The sequence below is a fragment of the Chelonoidis abingdonii genome, chromosome 4 (assembly GCF_003597395.2).
Source record: "Chelonoidis abingdonii isolate Lonesome George chromosome 4, CheloAbing_2.0, whole genome shotgun sequence".
Lineage (NCBI taxonomy): Eukaryota > Metazoa > Chordata > Testudines > Testudinidae > Chelonoidis > Chelonoidis abingdonii.
In genome coordinates this window covers 115814708-115835741 of record NC_133772.1, presented here as the reverse complement: position 1 = coordinate 115835741, position 21034 = coordinate 115814708, and the positions used below count along the sequence as shown (strand labels likewise).

Sequence of the window (21034 nt, the reverse complement as noted above, 5' to 3'; positions counted from 1 at the left end):
ACTGGAGCTGGAGACCTCAGTCTTGTGACTCAAGCTCCCCCTGATCAAGCTTAAGCAGATCTGAAATAACAGGATCTGGTCCCTAGAGTTCTTTTACAGATCTCTGGCAGGATATTGCTAATCTCTGGATGCAGGTATTCCTTGGGTGAAGCACTGTGGCTTTGAAATAAAACCTCCTATTTCCTATGTATACACAGGTAATTAGTTGCATTCATCAGCATAAGGTAATTATCCATTAAGCAGTTCATAGACAGCTTACTACAAACTTCAAAGAGAAATATACCCAATGATATTATCACACCCAAGTTCCATCTAAATGTAATATTCCCTTCTGATCTCTGAATCAATAGAATATAGTAACAGACAGGAAATGTCTGGTTACATCATTAACCTCTAACAAGATATGAGTAAACACGTACAAATGCCTTTTATTATTTACCTCTACTTCTCTAACAATACAGGTTTGCATTTCAAAGCTCTATTCTATCTAACATGGCTTTGCTAGCTATTTGTAAGGAATGGCCCTAATTACTATTTGCATACTTTTCTAATATGTCTCTAAAGGTAGAATTTGGGTCATTTAGCCTGCTAGTTGCATAACCCTTTGTGGCTCAGTGTCACCGTTTTCTTTTTTGAATTAGTCTATGTACCCCTGGAGGGCTCTTAATCCTACTAGGTTGTTACAGCCTTGGAATAGGTCTCTTCACTAGTTTCCTTAAAATATGAATATGCCCTTGAAATGACATGTTAAAATTTCCACACTTCACAAAATCTGAAATGGCACCCCTCCTCACAATGTCACCCTCCACACTCTTTGAGTCTCTGGACTAGCTCCCTCTTCTTCACCATATCAAATTCAATTTTCTAGTATTTACCATAAGGCCCTTTGCAACTTAGTCTCTTCTTACTCATCGGCTCTTGTCCAAATCTTCCAAGAATAAGCTTTCTTGTATCGGCACATTCTGTTTCCCAGCTTAATTAAAATAGCCATTCCCAACTTTTCAGGAGCTAAGAGGCTGCCATTCGCCCCCTCTGCATAGATATGGTAGCACAAAGTATGAGTCTGAGCAATACTAATTCCTGCTGGGTTTGCTAGCAGTAGAAGTGGTCAACACTTCTCAATTTCTTATTAAATTTCAAAATTTCTGGAAGAAAGTAGGTGACATTTTGACAAGAGGTTCACAATTCGCTACCAGTGCCGTGTTTTCTGTTCAGTTTTATGGCAGGGTGGGAGTTTTCAAATTTTGTAATTCTAATCAAATCTGGAGATTTAAATAAAATGGGAAGAATTTTCTACAAAGTTTTTCCTGATTAGCTCCACAGGGGAGGTTGGTGGTTGATCTCCACTCCTCAGGAACTGGGGGCAGAGGGTGTGCATTAGCTCTGGTGTTGCCCTTTGATGGGTTTTTTCCAAGAGGGTTGCCAACACTGTATTTAAAAATTACGGAACAGACCTCAGATGACCCCAATTTTGACTTGAACCTCTGGGGACATGTCCCTTTTCCCATAGGCGCCAACTGTTCCTGGCACTGGTGGGTGCTCAACCCCTCTCGCCACCGGCCCTGCCCCCACCCCTGCCCCTCCCCCATTACACCTCTTCCCCAAGGTCCCCCCACCCCCCAAACTGTGCTCCCTCCCTGCCCCTATTGAACTCCTTCCCCAAATCTCTGCTCTGGTCCCCCTCCTCCCTCCCAGCACTTGCCACTGCAAAACAGCTGTTTCACGGCGACAAGCACTGGGAGCTAGGGGGAGAAGAGGGAATGCTGCATGCTCAAGGGAGGAGGTGGAGATGGAGGTGAGTTGGGAGAGGGCGGGGAACTTGGCTGCTGATGGGTGCAGAGCACGCACTGAGTCAGCACCTATGCCTTTCCCCACCCCCAGGCTTCCTAGGATTTCTCTCTCTCTCCAGCTGTGGATGTAGCAGAGAACTCAGGGCCTCAGTTGCTGGGCCAGATGCCCTGAAACTCCTGTTGAGGTTCAGTAGGGATGCCAGGAACCAAGTTGGAGACTACAGTTGCTGGTCTTTCCCTGCTGCAGCACTGTGCATCATGCTGGGGTCATTGGCAGAGACTCTACACCCTGGAAGTAATGACCCCCACTACTGGACAGAGCTCCTTCCTGACTCCACCCTTTGGTGCAGCGCCAGGACACACAGTCTTTACACTCGCTCTGCCTGACAAAGCCTGTGCAGGGAAAGCAGATGTGATTGCTGTGCTTAAGGGCTGGAGTCAGCAGGGACCCTGTCCAGCAATGGGCCAGTACTCACAGAGTGCATCTTTCCACTCCCCTCCCAACCCTGGCCCTTGAGCACCGCCTCATCTGCTCAGGTTGCCAACCTCCAAGATTGTCCTGGAGTCTCCAGCTATTAAAGATTAATGTTTAATTAAAGATTATGTCATGTGATGCAACCTCCCGAAAATATGTCCAACCAAAACTGGCAGCTTTCCCTCCGCAGCACAGAGGGGAGGAGAGTGGAAAGATGATGCACCAGTGAGTACTGACCCCGCTGTAAAACGCAGGATAAAATGCTGAAGATTTAGTAGGGACAGGGATGTCGCTTATAATACAGGGCTGTTGGGACCCACCAGCTCTTATTTGCACCTCGCCTCCACCCCCAGCTGAGGGAGCACAAATCTCTTCCAGCCCACGGTGAAGCGTGAACAAGAAACTGACTCCTAACACTGGCCGCCTCAGCTGCTGTATGACGCACTCTTCGCCATGCCTTGTGGGCATTGTGGTGATAGGCCCGTAATGCATTCTGGGTATTGTAGTCCGGACATTTGATCTACCTGGGCTGGAGCGGTCGGGGTAGCGTTTTCCTTCTTGACATTCGATTGGCCGGGCGAAGGTATCCGTCGTGCTCAGCCAATCCGAGTGGGCCATGTCGGAGAAGCCATCGTCCAATGGGCCACCCGCGCTGTGAACGACTCACAGTAATTGGTTGTTTTCCTAGAGCTAGTGTGGCGTGATTGGCCCCCTCGAGGCAGGTGGGCGGAGTGGGGAAGCCGGATTTGGGGCTCCTCGGCGGCGTTGTCGCCTCACAGGAGCCTTGCGATGGATCTGCGGAAGCGGCTGGCGTTGTTACTCTGCGCAGCGGCGCTGTTGAGCTGCGGCCTAGCCACCGCTGGTCAGTATTTGGGACCCCGAGGGCGTAACCCCCACGTCCCTCTCCCGGGCGGGGCAAGGGGCTCGTCTCTCCGCCGCCTCCCTGCGCATGGGGTAGCCGCCCCTCGGGGACGGCAGCGCGAGAGCTGGGGGGAGGGTGGCGCGGGGATGGGGGCACTGGGGTGGCAGTAGCACGCGGGGCTTCGGGGGACTCGTGGCTCAGCGACACGGGAACGGGCGTAGTGAGAGGAAGCGAGTGGGCGTGTCGGGATAGTGGGAGGACAGCGGGGGGGCTGATCCAGCGAGAGGCGTGGTGTGGGGTTAAGTGAGGATGGGATGGTGGGATTTGGGGCGGGGGGACGGTGTGTGGTCAGTTGGGGAGGGCGTGTCGGGATAGTGGGGGATGAGTGACAGCGGGGTGGATGGGGTGGGGAGACGGTGTTGGGGTGGTGGGAGGATGGGGGAAAGCAGAGTGGCCTACCCAGCGATGGTTGTAGTTGGGGGTAAGATGGGGAGAGAGTGTTGGGGTATAGGTGACAGCAGGATGGATGGGGTGCTGTGAGGGTGAGAGGAAGGGGAAGGGTAACAGTAAGGTGGCTGACCTAACTTGTGGTATAGCATTAGGTGGAAACACATGTCAATATATTCTAGCTTTCTGACTGTGGTTTGCTGCTGGTGAGGGACTTGTCTGTTTTGATAAAGTGTTTTAGGGAAGGACTGAAAAACATCATAGCTTCAGTTAACATGTCAACTGTCCCAAATCTGTTAGGTCTTATGTAGAGTAGAAAAAAAGTGATTTTATTAAGCATGTTTGTGAATTGCTGTTAAGGGGGATCCTGGAAGGTGATAAGCATTGTCCACACTGGGTGCCAATGTTTTTAAACATCTTGTAAGCAAAATGTGTTAGATATTATATATATATATATAATTAAAATACCCTTTTCCCTAATTTAGACATGTCTTTACTCAGTAAGCAGTACTGGAGTTTTTTCCATTAATAAAACATCTATTGTGTTGTAAGTGTGCATAATATATCCACAGTGCTTAGTTATGTCATTCCAAATACTTATTTCTTGTTAATTACATTGTTTAATTTATTTCTCATTCACATCCTCTCAGCCTCCACTTCACACACACACACCCCTTGTTTTTACATACAGATGCTTGAAAGGATGTTAGCTGGCTACAGAGGCTATGTCTACAATAACACTTTTGTTGGACAGCGGGATGGGAAAAAACACACCCCGATCAACCAAAGCATTGGTGTGGACAGCGCTATGTCGGCAGGAGATGATCTCCTGCCGACATAGCTACCAGCAATTGTTAGGGGTGGTTTAATTATGCCGGCATAGAACAGCTACATGGGAGACCTTACACCAGCACAGTTGTAGCAGTAGAGCTGTTCCACTGTAATGGCTATAATGTAGACATAGGCAGAGACAGCTTCACCCTGAACTTTTTGGGAAGAAGATCTCTCCAAAGGGGCTTTTTGGAAGATTTGTGATCTTGCAAGGTGTCACTCAAGAATATGATCTCACAGTAAGTCTGATAGGTTTTTGGTAAACAAGTCCTAGAATTTTTGTCTTTTGCATATGCTACCAGCTAGAGCAGGGGTGGCCAACCTGTGGCTCCGGAGCCACATGCAGCTCTTCAGAAGTTAATATGTGGCTTCTTGTACAGTCACCGACTCCCGGGACTGAAGCTACAGCCGCCAACTTTCCAGTGTGCCTGGGGTGCTCACTGGTTAACCCCTGGCTCTACCACAGGCCCTGCCCCCTCCTCTGAGCCTGCTATGCCCTCACTCCCTCCTAGAGCCTCCTGCTGCCTGGAAACACAAAACAGCTGATCTGATCAGGAGATGTGGAGAGGGAGGAGGAGGTGCTGATGTGGGGGGCTGCCGGTGGGCGGAAGGAGGGGGTTGGGGGAGCTGATGGGAGGCTGCTGATGTATTATTGTGGCTCTTTGGCAATTACATTGGTAGATTCTGGCTCCTTCTCAGGCTCAGGTTGGCCACCCCTGAACTAGAGGGTTAATAAATTAAGGTTGCCTTGTTCAAGGACAACTTAGATCTCAAATGCTGTTGTCACGGCTTTTGTAGATAATATAATTGGCCACCTGCATGTTTCCCAAAGTGTAGTACAGAAGCATCTAGCTCTCTGAAGCCAAAAAGATAACATAACCCACTTACCCAATACAGTTGCCATCTACCACTTGTCAGAGTGCTTATAAAGAAATTAAAAATGAAAACTGGTCTCATCCGACCACATATGAATCACTCAGTTGTACATGCAGGATATTTAACTGCATATGATTAGCATGGCTCTTACGCAGGATGTAATTGTTTTGACAGGGCTGTGTTCTCTGAGTGTGATATCCTGGTAGTTGAACTTTGAACCTAGTATTCAAAGGGTTTTTTTATACAAAATTAAATCTTGAGTATATTGAAGGTATAATGAATAACCTCAACAATAGGGTACATTTAAAACACGTGGCACTATGTATGTCTGTTGGCCGCCCTCTTGGCTGAAATACTGAGGCTTGTTCTGGGAACATCCAAAGCTAAGGACAAGAACAGCTAAAGAGCCAAGGCTCTGTAGCTGAGGGCTGTAACAACTCATATCCTCTGTGGATTAGCACAGAGCGGGGCTTGGAACACACATTCACCTGTGTATTATGTATTGCAGAGTTTGATGCTGTCACCAAATTATAATTTTCAGATGCTTAAGTTAGGTACAAACAGCTGTAGTAAAATGCATAAGTAATGTGTATTTGGTTTGTTATATATTGCTAAGGGGGTTGCTATGGCTAAAAGTTGGAATGGTCATCATGTCAAGATCCAGATATAGCTTTGAATGTACCATAATGATTTTTGGCAGCCACTGTGATCCTGGAAAGGCATTTCTTAATTAACATTTGCTTTAGAAAGTTATTTTGTGAACTGGTTCTGGTTTGTGATTCTTACTGTTGGATTATCTGATATCCTGCAAAATATTGGTACCTGAAACATTCTTTGACAGGGTCCAGTACAAGCCTAGAGGCTTGCTGTTGAATACTAACTCAGTTGTTTTATGCTTGGAGCAGGCCTTCCAAGTGGATATTTGAATTCCTAAATACTCACCCATAACTTCTGGAGGCTAATCCTAAATCATCTGGTTTGTGGAAAAATGATTTCTGAGAAGCCTCACTCAAATTATTGAATCTACAATTTAATTGTCTGGATTCAAGAGTTTTTGATAAGGTTTCTATTTGGGTACATAGCTTATCAAGTACTGTCTTTGACCTTATAACCAAGACTCGCAATCCTAGTTTGAAATCTTAATTTAATGAAAATCTTAAACTTTGTTCAAATCGGTAATTTATTGGAGACTTCCATGCTTGCTTGCTGTTGGCCTCAAATGAATGAGCCTCACCATCTGTTTATAGAATAAGATGTAAATTTGTTTGGTAGAGATTGTGCTTTAGATGAGGACTCTCATGATGAAGCTCAATCCAGGTAAAATTGATGAGATGCTGGTAAATCGGGGGGAGCAACTGGAAGATGTGGCAAGGATTACATCTACCGTTTTGGTTAAAGTTCTGTACACACAACTTGTTAGTAGAGTTTGCAATCTCTGGTGTTGTTGGACTCCCTCCTGCTATTGGATGATTGTCAACCAGCACTGTAGAGAGAAGCTTGTTTTTGTTTAATCTGTATTGGGTATGGAGATATGGTATGGAGATATCTAAACAGTTATTTAGTGGGGTCTTGAAAAAGACTGTTCCAAATCAGTCCCTCCTTTATTGACTTATTTGGGTTCTTCTAGGTATGTTTATGGAGTATGATACTTGTGTTGATGTGTTGATTTATTTCATGTCTCAAAGAGTCAGAAATAAATCTTGACCAGGTATTACTGATCTTCTTGCAACAAATCAGTTTCCAGATTGTGGAAGTACTAAGAGAAGGCTTGATATTTAATTATTTTGGCTTCATAAGTGGCTTCCAAAAAAGTCTGTGTAAAATACAAATGCTGAAATTGCTAAGTCTAGAGATGTTTCTGCAGACTTTCATATACAGTTCTGGTTTTTTTTACCCACTGTCTCAGTCACAGTATTGTACTGGCTAATGCTATCCATTCGTTTTTAATCACATTCTTTCTATGTAATATGTTGACAGTCCTCCAGTGAGAACACTTAGATGGGTTAAGCAGGGATAAAAGAAATTTGATTCTTAGTTATGAAGGTTCAATGTAACCATGGGCTTCTGGGAAGAGTTAGTTATTTATTTATTTATTTATTTTCTGTTTTGTGTACACCCATTTAGGTTTCACATCATTTGCTGCTGTTACATATTGGAAATGTTTCATTTGTACTTCAAGGTGTTCTGGTATTTGTGAGCTATCAGAATGATGTTTTTTCTGCTTCATTCCTTTTCACTAAAATCTCAAAACCAAATAATTGTCACCTAAAATTTTATCCTTTATTCTTTTGTTTTTGCATATAGCTGTTGCTGGTCTGATTTGAAGCTGTGTCCTGCACTAATTATGCTGAAGATGCAAGTTTGATTCCTGGCTTGTTTGTGGGATTTTTGTCTCTCTCTCCCCGCCCCCATTCTCCATCCTCCCCCTGACTGGGGAGGAGGTATTTTCCATTCCATTCCGTTCTTGCTGCTGTGCTGTGCTCCTACTCTCTGACTTGAGTGGGAAGTAGTGTGCTGAAGTCTGTTCATACAAAAATAAATATTCCCTCAAAGTTCCTAAACCCCAGATCGTAATTTATAGAAGGGGACTGCTGTAGAGGTAGCTTTGGAAAAGTTCAGCCGATAGTTCGAAGGGAGTTTGAAGGAACCTTAAATGTTGCCGTAAGAGGACTAATACTGACTGACTACAGTCTTTGTAGTGCACTAACGGAATAGTGGTGGGACAAATAACTGAACAGGACAATTTAAAACTGATCTTGCTGAGGCAACAGCCAGAAGTGACATTTACTGAATCACTGCATGCCTTGTGATTGGCTGTAATAAGCATGCATTGTGTACAAACTTGGTTCATGTGTCTATTACCTGAAGTGCATTTTGTGTCAAAATTTGGCATAGTCAGAAAAATCTATCCATATGAGGAAAGTCATTTTTTAATGTTTCATGTTTGTTTATCCTCTTTTTTTTTTGTTAAGTAAAGGCCAAATTTTATTCCAAAGTGTAAACAATCAATTACCCCCCCAAAATGAAGGAAATGTTCCCTAGTTAATAAAAACACACAAGACCCTGCACTGATGGTCTATTACTGAAATATCTTGAGTATTGGTTGGGTTGTGGGTTGTATTGTTCAGAATTTGGATCTTTTACAAAAATCTGGATGGAAAAACTTAATTCTCAAAGATAAGTTGGGCCATTCATAAGGCTTTAGCAGATTCCTTATGGCGCTACTAGATCTCTGCCTATTTCCAAAGGATGAGTAGCCATCTTAACCTGTAATTTTAATGCTTTTCTAGACTAAACCTAGCAGAATTTCTCTGCTCATGCTGACTCTTCCACAGCTTTGCGCACAGACACCGGACTTGTCCGTTTTTTTTTTTTTTCCCCTTCCGGAATCTAGGCTAAACCTGTCTGACCTCTGGTGGTGGTCTACCCTCAGGTGGCCTGCACTGCACAACTTTTTTCCTAATTTCTGGTTCATCACACAAAATACTAAAAATGTCTTACCCAGCCCTTGTTCCTAGAGGTACTTCTAATGTGGATAGTGTGTACTATCAGTCCTCTTTCTTCATCATTAATAGGTTGGGTTTTCTTGAGCGTGTGAGTGCTTAAAAGAAGTGGCAAAACAAGTAATTAATCCTCATGAAATGCCTCATACTTAAGTAGGTAGAATTTCATTTGGGGTACAAGAAAGTTCAGGGCTGATGGAGAAATTTTGCATTAAATTTTTAACTAAAATGTTTTGTTTGTCTTGTACCGTTGGCTCATTACCTTTTAATAATCTGCACTATCCCTCCATTTGCTTAAAAAATGGTAGGATTAATTTCTAATCAGCCCTTTCAGAATTAACATCTATAGTACTAGGCAACCCTTCAAACAGATCCAGCAAATTGTAAGTGACCCACTTTTTCTGAGCTTGGATTTGCATTTAGAAAAGCAAATGAACAATTGGCTCTAATCACTGTTTGGCAAGTGCATAAACATTATAATGTCTGTGATTCTAGGGGCAAACATTGGTTAATAATTCCCTCTTATTTCTAACAGTGACCTACCACTAGCCCCTCATTAACACCTCCAAAAGATCATTTTTCATTATCTCTCAAAGTAGGCGTGCTTTTAATTATAACGGTAATGTCCATGTACTGTTCAGCAGTCCTGTGTCAAGAATTGTAGGTCTGTAAATGATCCCTTTGCTGTTAGCATTATCCAGTATCGCTGCAAGTTAGTCCACCTAATTTAGCTGGAAAATCATTTAAGGGCCCAGTAGAGCTAAATAAATTAAAGTTGTTTTTACCTTGTTTTAGCAGTCTGGTTTGGAAAGAACATCTGTGTAACAGCCTCTTAACTGTGTTATACCTGTAGTCTGTTAATTTAGAGCTGGTTCTTCTGAAAGAAGCTACATGATGCAACTACAATGAAACAGTTCAATTGTTTTGCTTTTGAGACAAAACAAAACAAATTTAGTCCTGGTTTGTACTACTTATTCCTCTTACCTTCCCACCTTAATTTTACATTCATGTCCCTATACACATGTAATTGTTGTTAATGAGCAGTGGTAGGTCACTGTTGGAAATAAGAGGGAATTATTAACCAATGTTTGTCCATTGAATAAAATGTGTATGGAGGGAATACACCCTTTTAGACTATTGGTATTTTGTTCTGTATGTGACTTGGCTTTTGCATGACTTTGCCATACAATTAATAAAGTCTCTTGATTAATCAAAGAACTAAAGGAGGGTAATGTAATTAATCAACATAGATTTATGGAAAATGGGTCCTGTCTAACTTGATAGTTTTTGAGATTATGAGTTTGGTTAATAAAAGTAATGATGTTGACTTCTGTAAGGTGTTTAACTTGATACTGCATAATTAAAAAATGAGAACGGTATAAAATTAACATGGCATGTATTAAATGGATTAAAAACTGGCTGATAGGTCCCAAAATGTAGTTGTAACTGAGGAATCATCATCAAGAGGGTGTACGTCCCGTGGGATCGCACAAAGATCAGCTCTTGGCCCTCTGCTATTTAAAATTTTTAGCAGTGACCTGGAAGAAAACATAAAATCATCACTGATCAAGTCTGCAGATGACACACAAATTGGGGGAGTGGTAAATAATGAAGAGGACAGGACGTTGATTCAGAGCAATCTGGTTTGCAGGGTAAACTAGGTGCAAGCGAACAGTGTGTTTTTAATATAACTAAGTGTATACTTCTCGGAACAAAGAATGTAGGCCATATTTGCAGGATGGAAACTCTATCTTGGGAAGTGGTGACTCAGAAAAATGATTTGAGTCTGTGGTAGATAATCAGCTGAACATAAACTCCCGATATGATGCTGTGGCCAAAAGAGCTAATGCAACCCTCAGATGCATAAACAGGAATCTTGTAGGAGTGGAAAGGTTAGTTTACTTCTGTATTTGGCACTGATGCAACTGGTATTCCAATTTTGTGTCCGATTCTGGTGCCCACTGTTCAAGAAAGATGTTGATAAATTGGAGAGGGTTCAGAGAACAGCCACTAGAAAAGTTAAAGGATTAGAAAACATGCCTTATAGGGATAGACCCATCTATTTAGCTTAACTAAGAAAAAAGGTTAAGGAGTGACTTGATTACAATCTTCAAGTACCTACATTGGGAACACATATTTAGTAATGTGGTCTTCAGTCTAGCAGAGAAAGGTATAACATGATCCAGTGGTTGGAAGTTGAAGCTAAACAAATTCAGACTGGAAATAAGGTGTACATTTTTGTCAATTAGGGTACTTAATCATTGGAACAACTTGCCAGGAGTTGTGGTGGATTCTCCATCACTGACAATTTTTCAATCAAAATAGAATTCTGGGAATTGTTTTAGGGAAGTTCTCTGGCCTGTGTTGTGCAGGAGATCAGACTATATGACCACAATGGTACCTTTTCGCCTTGGAATATATATATAATATATATAGTGTGTGTATGTATGTATAAAATATGCAATGCCAACTAGCAATGAGGGGCTGGCTATCAGTGCTATTTTTAAATCTTTCTTTTAGGAACGTATTAGCTGATATTTGATGATTACAATGAATCTGTAGATGACACCTGTCAAGGTCTTATTCCCACTTTGAACTTTAGCATCCAGAAAGTGGGGACCTGCATGTACCCCTCTAAACTTAATTCCTACTTAGATCTGATAACGCTGCCACCAACCAAAATATAGTGTTTGGTACACTTTCTGTCCCCCAAAAACCTTCCCTGGAGAACCCAAGACCCAAATCCCTTGGGTCTTAAAACAAAGAGGAATAAACCATTCCCCCTCTTTCCCTCTCCCAGATTTTCCACTCCCTGGGTTACCCTGAGATATACACAGATCCAAACTCCTTGGATCCTAAAACAGAGAGGAATTAACCTTTCCCTCCCCGTTCCCCCTCCCAGACTTTCCCTGAGAGGTACACTGATCCAAACTCCTTGGATCCTAAAACAGAGAGGAATTAACCTTTTCCCCTCCTCCTTTGCCCCACCTATCCCTGGAGAGTTCAGACCCAATCCCTTTGGGTCTTACACAAGGAAAAAATCAATCAGGTTCTTAAAAAGAAAAGCTTTTAATTAAAGAAAGAAAAGTAAAAATTATCTCTGTAAAATCAAGATGGAAAATGTTTACAGGGTCTCAGCTTTACATAGACCAGAGGGACTCCCTCCCCCCTAGCCTAAGTATAAGTTACAGCAAACAGAGGTAAAATATCCTTGCAGCAAAATACACATTTGCAAACAAAGAAAACAAACAAAAAGACTATTCCATCTTCTAGCTATTACTTACTATTTTGAACATGAGAGACTGTTTCAGAAAGATTGGAGAAAACTGGTTGCATGACTGGCTCCTCTTAATCCCAAGAGAGAACAAAGAACAACCCAAAAAGCACAAACAGACTTTGGTCCCCCAGGATTTGAAAGTATCTTGTCCCCTGATTGGTCCTTTGGTCAGGAGTCAGCCAGGTTCACCAAGCTTGTTAACCCTTTACAGATAAAAAAGACATTAACCCTTAACTATCTGTTTATGACAACACCTAAAGCTCATGTCCTAAGCAGTTGTTGCCTTTAAAAATATCCTTGGGCTTGTAACGCATTAAACAGTGTTGCTGACATCTTCAGAATGCTTTGCAAGCAGTTAATCCCATTGTAATGTAACCTGACCTTCCTCACTGGGGATAAGTGATTTGCCCAAGGCCATAGAGGTTGTCAAAGTCAGGATTAAAATGAAGGATGGGATAGGATTCCTGACTGCTAGTCTGTATTTAGAACACTAGGGCCAGGTCTATCAGTTATGTCATCAAAATCTATTGGTGCTTAGATTTTACTGGCATACGTGGCAGCTTGCACAGGGCTGTGTTGTCGGGAGAGCTTCTCCCACTGACATAGCTACTGCTGTTTGTGGAGGTGGTTTTATTATGTCAACAGGAGAGCTCCAGTCGGCATAGAGTGGCTACACAAGCATTCTTACAGCGGCTCACCTGCATCAGTATAGTTGCTCTGCCGTAAGCTCACTAGTGTAGACTTGGCCTAAACTATACCGCTTTCGAAAGTGAAGATGTTATTCTGAGTGTCCTATCTAAACTCCGGTTTCAGAGTAGCAGCCGTGTTAGTCTGTATCCGCAAAAAGAACAGAAGTATTTGTGGCACCATGCTCAAATACATTTGTTAGTCTCTAACGTACCACAAGTACTCCTGTTCTTTTTATCTAAACTCCAACTGCTAATTACATTTTGCTTCCTAATTTCCCCTACAGTTGCAAAACAGATATTGAATTCTTCACTTTCTTACCTAAGCTGATGTGCAGTTTTACTATGCGCTTCTAAAAATCCACTGCGTGTCACCATGAAGGTGCTGCACTCCAGTAGTAGGAGAAGTAATTGCAGTGTGTGAGATTCTGAGTTGAAAAGCATTATAGTCTGCTTCAGAATGGAAAATACAGCTGGCATTGCTTCTTTCTTAAACTTTTAAGGTGCCTTTATAATTTCCTACTGCCGTTATTGAATCTGCCAGGGCAAGCCTGAGTGGTTCAGGAATAAATCCTGGTACTTATCTTTCATGACAGGAAGTCAGGCTAAGCAAACGAGGGCAAGGGCATCAGCTTCTAGTAGCTGACTTCTAACACTGGCTATTGCATGGCAGTAAACTGTAGTGCTTCCCAGATGGTGTCAGTAGAATCATCAGAGCTGTGAAGTCAGTAAAATGTCACGTTCATCGCAGTTTCCATCACTTGTTTCAGAGCTGTTAGGGATAGAAAATCTGCAAGTATTCAGCCCCTTTGCTGCAGCAGAATGTGATGGCCTTCTGTTGGTTTTCCACCAGCACATCTTTGCTCCAAAGGCAATGTGTGTAAGTTAATAGCAGAAATGTGTTTTATTCCACTTACTGTATATACAGAAGCCCTTAAGTGGCTAATATACTTAGCACTTCAAATAGAATTTTGTATTCAAGGTATCAAACAGCTATTATTTTATATGAAGGGTACCTAAATTGACGAGAGTAAGGTTTGTCTCTCTGAACTCAGCCTGTTCCATCTCTTCTGAAGTACAATAGATTTCCCATTTTAAGGCTCTGCAATGCATAACCTGGACATAGTAAGGTGAGTTAAGGACAGACTTGTAGATTTAACCCTATTTGTCCTGACTCTTGGTTTAAGTGAAATATTCAGTGTTTTAACACACTGCTGTATTTTGGGGGGTTATCTTGTATTTTTGCTTGTGCAAGTTGTATTTTATGTTTAGGCATGATACAATGCTCAGGTCTCCTCTCATACTTGCGAAGGTCCCACATCATGTGTGACAACTCGAGACTCTTGGTCAAGAAGACTAGTGCAAACAAAAAATAAGAAAAGCTGTTTACAATAGAGTGAGTGCATCAACTATATAGGACCTAGCGAAAATCAATATGAGAAATACCGGAGTCTACAAAACAGATTTGAAGCTGCTAAAAATAGATCTGTGGAACAATTCTGTTTCCCTCTTACCTGAGATCATAAAAACAAACAAACTCTAGACTGTGTGTTCTAGAGTTTCTTGTCCTTTTGCTGACTTGAGTCTAACAAATACCTCTTTCCCCAGGGCTGAACAGAGTTTGATTGTTTTTTGTTTGCAGGCTGGAACTAAATTTGGATCCTTGTATGACAACATAATGGTCTAGTGCCCTGATAACTTGACATTGTTCTATTTGAATGACTAAATCTCCACTCTGAGGCTTTGAATATGCTGGCCTGATAAACCACATAGGCACCTTTCTAGCCATGTTTAAATATATCTAACTAAAAAGGTGCTAACTGGCTTTCCTGATCAATGCCTTTTGATAATTAAACTCTCTGGCAACTTAAAAGTTGAAGCTTCTTAGCAATTCTAATTTAAATGCCTTTTAGATGTACTAGCGAACTCTAGAATATCTCAAAAGAGTAATGCTAAGCAATATGGTTTTGTTCTAGCTAAATTTACTGCTTTTTATTTAGGCAATAACATGTTAAAATAGCTTCTGAACTAAAGTTTAAAATTCTTTACAGATGAAGAAGGAAGTCAGGATGAGTCATTAGACTCAAAGGTAAGCAATAAGTCTCCCCCAATAATGCATTCCATTTTCTTCTCCCTCTTTGTGGGGCTACTAGAGCAGGGGTTCTCAAACTGGAGGTCAGGACCCCTCAGGGGGTCATGAGGTTATTACATGGGGTGGCAAGCTGTTAGCCTCCACCCCAAACCCTGCTTTGCCTCCAGCATTTATAATGGTGTTAAATATGTTTTTAATTTATAAGGGAAGGGGGGGGCGCAGTCAGAAGCTTGCTATGTGACAGGGGTCACCAGTACAGAACTTTGAAAACTGCTGAACTAGAACAAGGGTCTGAAAATCAGAACTCAATGGAGTCTGTTTAGAAACTGCCACTAACTGGCTATATGACCTTGGTCATGTCACTTAACATCTCTGAACTTCAGCTCACCTCATTGAAAAAAAGAATATTTGTTACCTCATGCACTGAGGGTTTAGTTAACTAATAGTAATAAAGACCTGTGGAAGTATTAAAATTGTAGCATCTGCAGGCTACGTTTTAGTCATGGGTATTTAGAGTAAAAGTCATGGACGGGTCACAGGCAGTAAACAAAAATTCATGGCCCATGACCCACTCATGACATACTATATACCCCTGCCTAAATCTGGGGGAATGGAGGGGGTGCATGGCCTGGGACCCCTACTGCTGGGGTTGGGTGCTGGCAGGCTCCCTACCCGGCTCCTCAGATTCCCTGGAAGCAATGACATGTCTGTCCCTCAACTCCTAGCTCAGCGCACTGCCTCCACCCCAAGTGCTGGTTCTGCAGTTCCCATTGGCCGGGAACTATGGCCGATGGGAGCTGTGGGGGCAGTGCGCAGAGCTAGGAGCTGAGGGAAGGACATGTCGCTGCTTCTGGGGAGCCCCCCAAGGTAAGCGCCGCCCAGAGCCCTCACCCCCTCCTGTGCCTCAGGCCCCTCTCACATGCATCCAAACTCCTGCTGGGGCTCGGGGGAGTGGGGCAGTTGACTGAGACTGCCTCAGCAGGGCCAGTGCATGTGGCTCACAGGCTGCCCGAGTTGCTCAGGCACCCCCCGGGCCAACTGCACCGGCTGCTGCAGAAGCCACGGATGTCCAGGAAAGTCACAGAATCTGTGATTTCTGTGACCTCAGTGACAAACTCACAGCCTTAAGTATAGGTTGTTTTCCCTTATGATGCACTCTTGTAGCACCTTTCATCAAAGTTTTAAGAAACGCAAATTTAGCCTTATAGTATATCTGTCAGATAGTTGATATACCTGTCTTACAGGTGAGGAAACTGAAGCAAAGAGACTAGGTGGGGTGAAGGTTTTTTCCACTTCTTTCTCCCTCCTTATTTGGCTGTACTAGGGCTAAAACCCATCAATCTTCAATTCTAGTTCTTTGCTCTAAATGGTAGACAACTTGCCTTCTAATTTTTCACAAATATTAGACTATAAATGAGAGATTTTAGGAGAGAGGAAACAAAGAATTGTGGTCAGAAAGTGATAGACTTGAAACTTTGTTGGGAGCACTAATATTACAAAACTGATAGAGCAAGTGAAGTCCCGTAGGAAGTTTTCAATTAAGTGTAATAGAAAAGTCTGTTACAATTCAGATGGAATACCTCAGATGGAGTCAAGAGCTGTTGGTGGAAGACAAGACAGTACAGGAAAAACTTTACCCTTGTATGGAGAAATTTCAGTCTACTTAGCTGTTTCCCATTGGGACAAAGGATTCCCCTTTAGAAAACCTTATTCAGTCAGCTCTCCACTAAATACTTGAGTCCATGTGTCCAAATTTGATTTTCCTGTGACTTGAGAGAGTTTTTTCCCTTAAGTACAAAGGGAACTAGTCTCCCCTTCTGCTATACTTCCAAGACTGTAGTTGAGTGCCTTAGCTTTAAACAGGTCATTCCAAATCAACGCAAATGAAGCTCCATTTTTCACATAAGCTGAAGTGATGTGCCCACAATCTGCACAAATGAAGAGCAACCAATTTTGTGAGAGAGTTTTGGGACGTCTCCATTGTGGAAAGAGGTCTGGTGTTTTTATAAGAATTAAAGGGGAAGTGAGGAATAGGTGCTGAAAGAAACAATTCAACACATTTATCTTAAGCTCAAGAATGAGAAGTAACATGTTAAGTTCAAAGTGACAGAGTCTTGTCACCTTTTAGACTAACAGATGTATTGGAGCATAAGCATAAGTGGGTGAATACCCACATGACACATGCATCTGACAAAGTGGGTATTCAGCCTCAAAAGCTTATGCTCCAATATGTATGTTAGTCTATAAGGTGCCACAGGACTTTGTCGCTTTTTACAGATCTGGACTAACACAGCTACCTCTCTGATATTAAGTTCAGTTTCCTGGCAAGCTTTATAAACTAAAAAGGGGTAGAAAATGAATAGTAGTAGTCAGTGAGAGGACTAGTATCCTAAATTCTACTCTCTTCTTCTCTAGACTTCCTTGGCTTCAGAAGAACAGGTGGGGGACCGTTCCACAGGAACCCGTGTTGTAGCAGGTCAGATCTTCCATGAGTCAGAGGAATCAGACTCTCAGACTGAAGATGAAGAGAGCTTTAGGAGCCCAGAAGAGAAGAAAGAAAGCATGTTGGAGAAGCTTAACTCTCTTGAAATGTCAAACCTGTTAAATAAGAACTTGGAAGATGTAGAAATACAGAAACCAGGTAACTTTCCTTGAATTCTACAGGCTTCATAAACCAACAGCAAGAAGCAAAATCAATCTGGAAAAATTTGAAAGATTAGTGGGGTCCAGAAATAGTCTTCATTTGTCTCTATTGTCTAACTGGATAGAGGGTTTCAGAATGAAGTGGTCATTGCAGCCTTAATTTTCCCAACTGTAATGTTGGCTAATACCTATATCATTTATTTTAGATGCATTTTAAAATGTTTTCCATAGTTTCTGTTGATTGCACAGCATAAGAAAATTCACTCAAGTTAGTAAGAGTGCCCTGCTCCTTTTTTTTTTTTTTTTAAACAACTTGTGAATGGAGAGGACAATCCAAATCCTGAAGTTCTAACATGAACATGACTCATATCTTCTTAGTTTGAAGCATAGATTATGATCTAAAGCTTTTCTCTCCCAGAAGTAGTCACTTTTTTGGCCTGATTATAGCTTTGTCGTATGGGGAAGAGGGGGAAGACTATAAGTGGTCGTCTTGTTCTGGTAGTTGATTGTATGCAGGTTTGAGTTAAATTGAGGAGAGTGGAAGCAAACTTTGACACCGAGGCAACTTTGTGCATTGACAACCTCTCAGGAGCTGTAGGGCAGCACCTTATTTCATATAAAATAGGTACTTTTCAAATAAAAATACCCATAACCATGCCTGGCTGTTCTCAGATGTTTCAGGGAGACTGAGTAGGAATTGCTTTTTAACTCATAATGAAAAGTTAAGAGTTCCTCTGATTAATATCCTTGCCTTGCAGCTGGCATTTGCATATCCCTGACGTAGGCTGATGTACATAAAAAGGAAACATTTTTAATGTGCCCAGAGTAAACTAACTTTTACTCTAACCTTATGGAACAGGGTGATTGCATGGTAACGTAATGTTTAACTCAACACTTTGTCTCTAGCAGTTCTTTTCATATGCCTTTTCACAAATGCAGATTAGCATGGTGAAAGAAAGCAGTAATTGTGCAGAACTACCTCTAATAAAATCTGCTAACCTCCACCAGCTCTATACGCTTAAAAAAAAAAAAAAAAAAAAAAGTGACTTCCTATTAAACGTAAGTAGCCTTTAGCTAATACAAAATGCTCTACACTTTTCTTGGGCACTTGTATATGTTGCTGTAGGTGCATATGACATTGTACAGAGATGAAAGATATATCAATGAAGTGGAAAAGTGAGTAAAAAGACATTTTTAGTAGTATACGCAATTGTTGGTAGCCTTCAGATTCAAGCATCGTGTTTAGTCAGCCAGGCCTCTTAACTGAAAGTGAGATTTCATTAAGATACTTTGTATCTTCCCATCAAAATGCCATGAAAGGGCTTTGTCTTCACATTTGTTCAAATCTGATCTGTAAAAATGCCTGAGCTGGTTGCGTGGAACATTCCCTACTATAGCAAGATAGCTGAATCCCAGACTTGATTGTGTGCAGCCGCTTAGATTATCACCTGAGTAAATATGCTTATTAGCCCATACCTGATATCTTAATATGTATACGTTTATAAATAACTTCATCTTATACTTGCCTCTCATACAAAGTTCATGGTTCCATTTTTCTCCCATAACAGCATTATCACAGTGTATGGACTGTAGCATCTTGCATTCTTTTAGGTGTTAGTAAAAACAACTGTATGTGGGAGAAACAAATACTGTGCCTGGATTTAAAATAAAAACAAGAAGGTGGAGGTGGGGGAAGGAAATGGGATGTGGCTTGCTGAGTGTTTGCCTACTAATATCATAGCTATGCAATAAGGTGTGAGAGGCAGTTGTAAACTAATGCCACCATCTAAAGCACTACATGATTTGCTTGGTGCATTTTATGTGTTTTGTTATTTGCCTTCCTCTGAAGCATCCAGTATTTTCCACTACTAGAGGCCAGGAACCAGACTTGATGAATCCAGTAGTTTGATCTGATATGGCAAATTCTATATTCATTGAACTCTAGTCTTGGCCTGTAAACAGCTGTTGAGTTCCAAAAAGGTGAACTGTTGAGTGGAGGAGGGGGAAATGTTCGTTGCTATTGGTTCATATGAAACCATCATTTGTCTATTTATGCAACTTTGAGAGAGAGAAGTTCTTTACCAGAGTTTCAGTTTTACTCTACATTGACACAGCAGGTGCAACTAAGCTGATTTACCTTTTTCCCTCTTCACTGCTATGCTATGTCACCAGTACTTAAAAATCTTTCTAACTTCATTGACTTCAGCATAGTGTTATGTGAAACCAGCTTAGGGGGATAATGCTAAGTAAATTTAGGATTCTTATAAAAAGTGAATGAATATTCTTCCATAGCTTTTTGATTAACATGGTTATAAGGGGGAAACACCAAAAAAGTAACTTTAAAACTTCCCCTTTACAGGGAAAAATTGTCAGACCTTCCAAAATAATAACTGCAATATAGACAAAATCCAAGTTCTCAGCAGGGCTGATGCCAAGGTGCTGAGTTTGTTGTTCACTGTGGACATTTTTTAGTTCAGTAGTTGAACAGGTGACAATAGAATATACATGTAGTCAGTTTAATTCCACAGACTACTCCAGAGTTGGCAGTTACCCATGACTGTTGTGCTAAGCCACTGTGCCATAAGTGCTGGAACTGGCAAATAATTGTGTGCATATTCTGAAGAAAAATCGTTCTGCCACTATTTAGTGTGTACTGTTAGGCAAGCAACTAACTTGCTCATATGTCATTGTCTTCCCAAAAATGAAATCTTTGGAATTGTCCAGCATAGCAGTGTTCCTAGTAATTCTAGAAGACCTGTATGTAAACAACTTGAGCTTTTTTTTATAGAGGTGACTTAAACCAAACCTGTAAAATAATGTATTTTTAAAATATTATTGACACCACCAACCATTCAGAAATCATAAGTTGGGCTCACTTTAAACCCCCCCCCCCCCCACAATCTTTAAAGTGTTTTATGGCTTTCTAGTTTTTGAGCCTTCAGGGGGTCATGTTTTCAAGCTTTTCTCTCTAATCCTGATGGCTAGAAACTTACGGTTTTGTTTAAAGTTGAGAGTATCTTTTTATTCACATGACTCCAGGAGCTGGGATTTTAATGAAAATTGTGAGAGTTGCAATTTAATCATGAGAGTTGGCAGTGCTTGTAAAATGGGAAGCTTTCATGAAAACTAATAGAAATGTCATCCATTTTTTAAAAATCCATAAAAATTCAGTGAGATTTAGATCTAAATCTTTCGCTATGATGTTAGAGACTCAAACTGCAGTATTGCGGAAGTTAATACATGAGAACCAGCAATCAAACTTCCTATAACCAAATGTCAATCTAATCAGTCTTTTTCATTGCCCTGGCTGAGTGAAGTGCAGTACAGAAGCAAGTAGTATATGGGCACTGGAAACGAAATTAGATTTTCAAATTCTAGCTTTGATATCTTAAGACTTTTAATAATCTAAAATGGCTAATAGTATAGTAATGATAACATTAAAATGCAAATCTTTTTTATCAAATATGTCCCTTTATTTCCCTTCTTTATAGTGTTGCATGAATAAGGAAACTTTAGCTTAATGAGTTTGTCGTACTGAAATTCAGAAACCTG

The 21034-nt window shown here is 41.5% G+C and overlaps 1 protein-coding gene across 2 annotated transcripts in view; it reads left to right on the top strand.

The window, feature by feature from the left end:
* Nucleotides 1-2960: 2960 nt before the first annotated feature.
* The window catches only part of SEL1L (SEL1L adaptor subunit of SYVN1 ubiquitin ligase), a 52531-nt gene continuing 34457 nt past the window's right edge, over nucleotides 2961-21034 (top strand). Inside the window, exons 1-3 of one of the 2 annotated variants that reach the window (XM_032797593.2) lie at nucleotides 2961-3127; nucleotides 14799-14836; nucleotides 17255-17480. In XM_032797593.2, the coding sequence (XP_032653484.1) occupies nucleotides 3055-3127; nucleotides 14799-14836; nucleotides 17255-17480 (337 nt within the window). In that variant the 5' untranslated portion in view covers nucleotides 2961-3054. The remainder of the gene's footprint in view (nucleotides 3128-14798; nucleotides 14837-17254; nucleotides 17481-21034) is intronic. The other variant, XM_032797594.2, reaches the window with a different exon arrangement.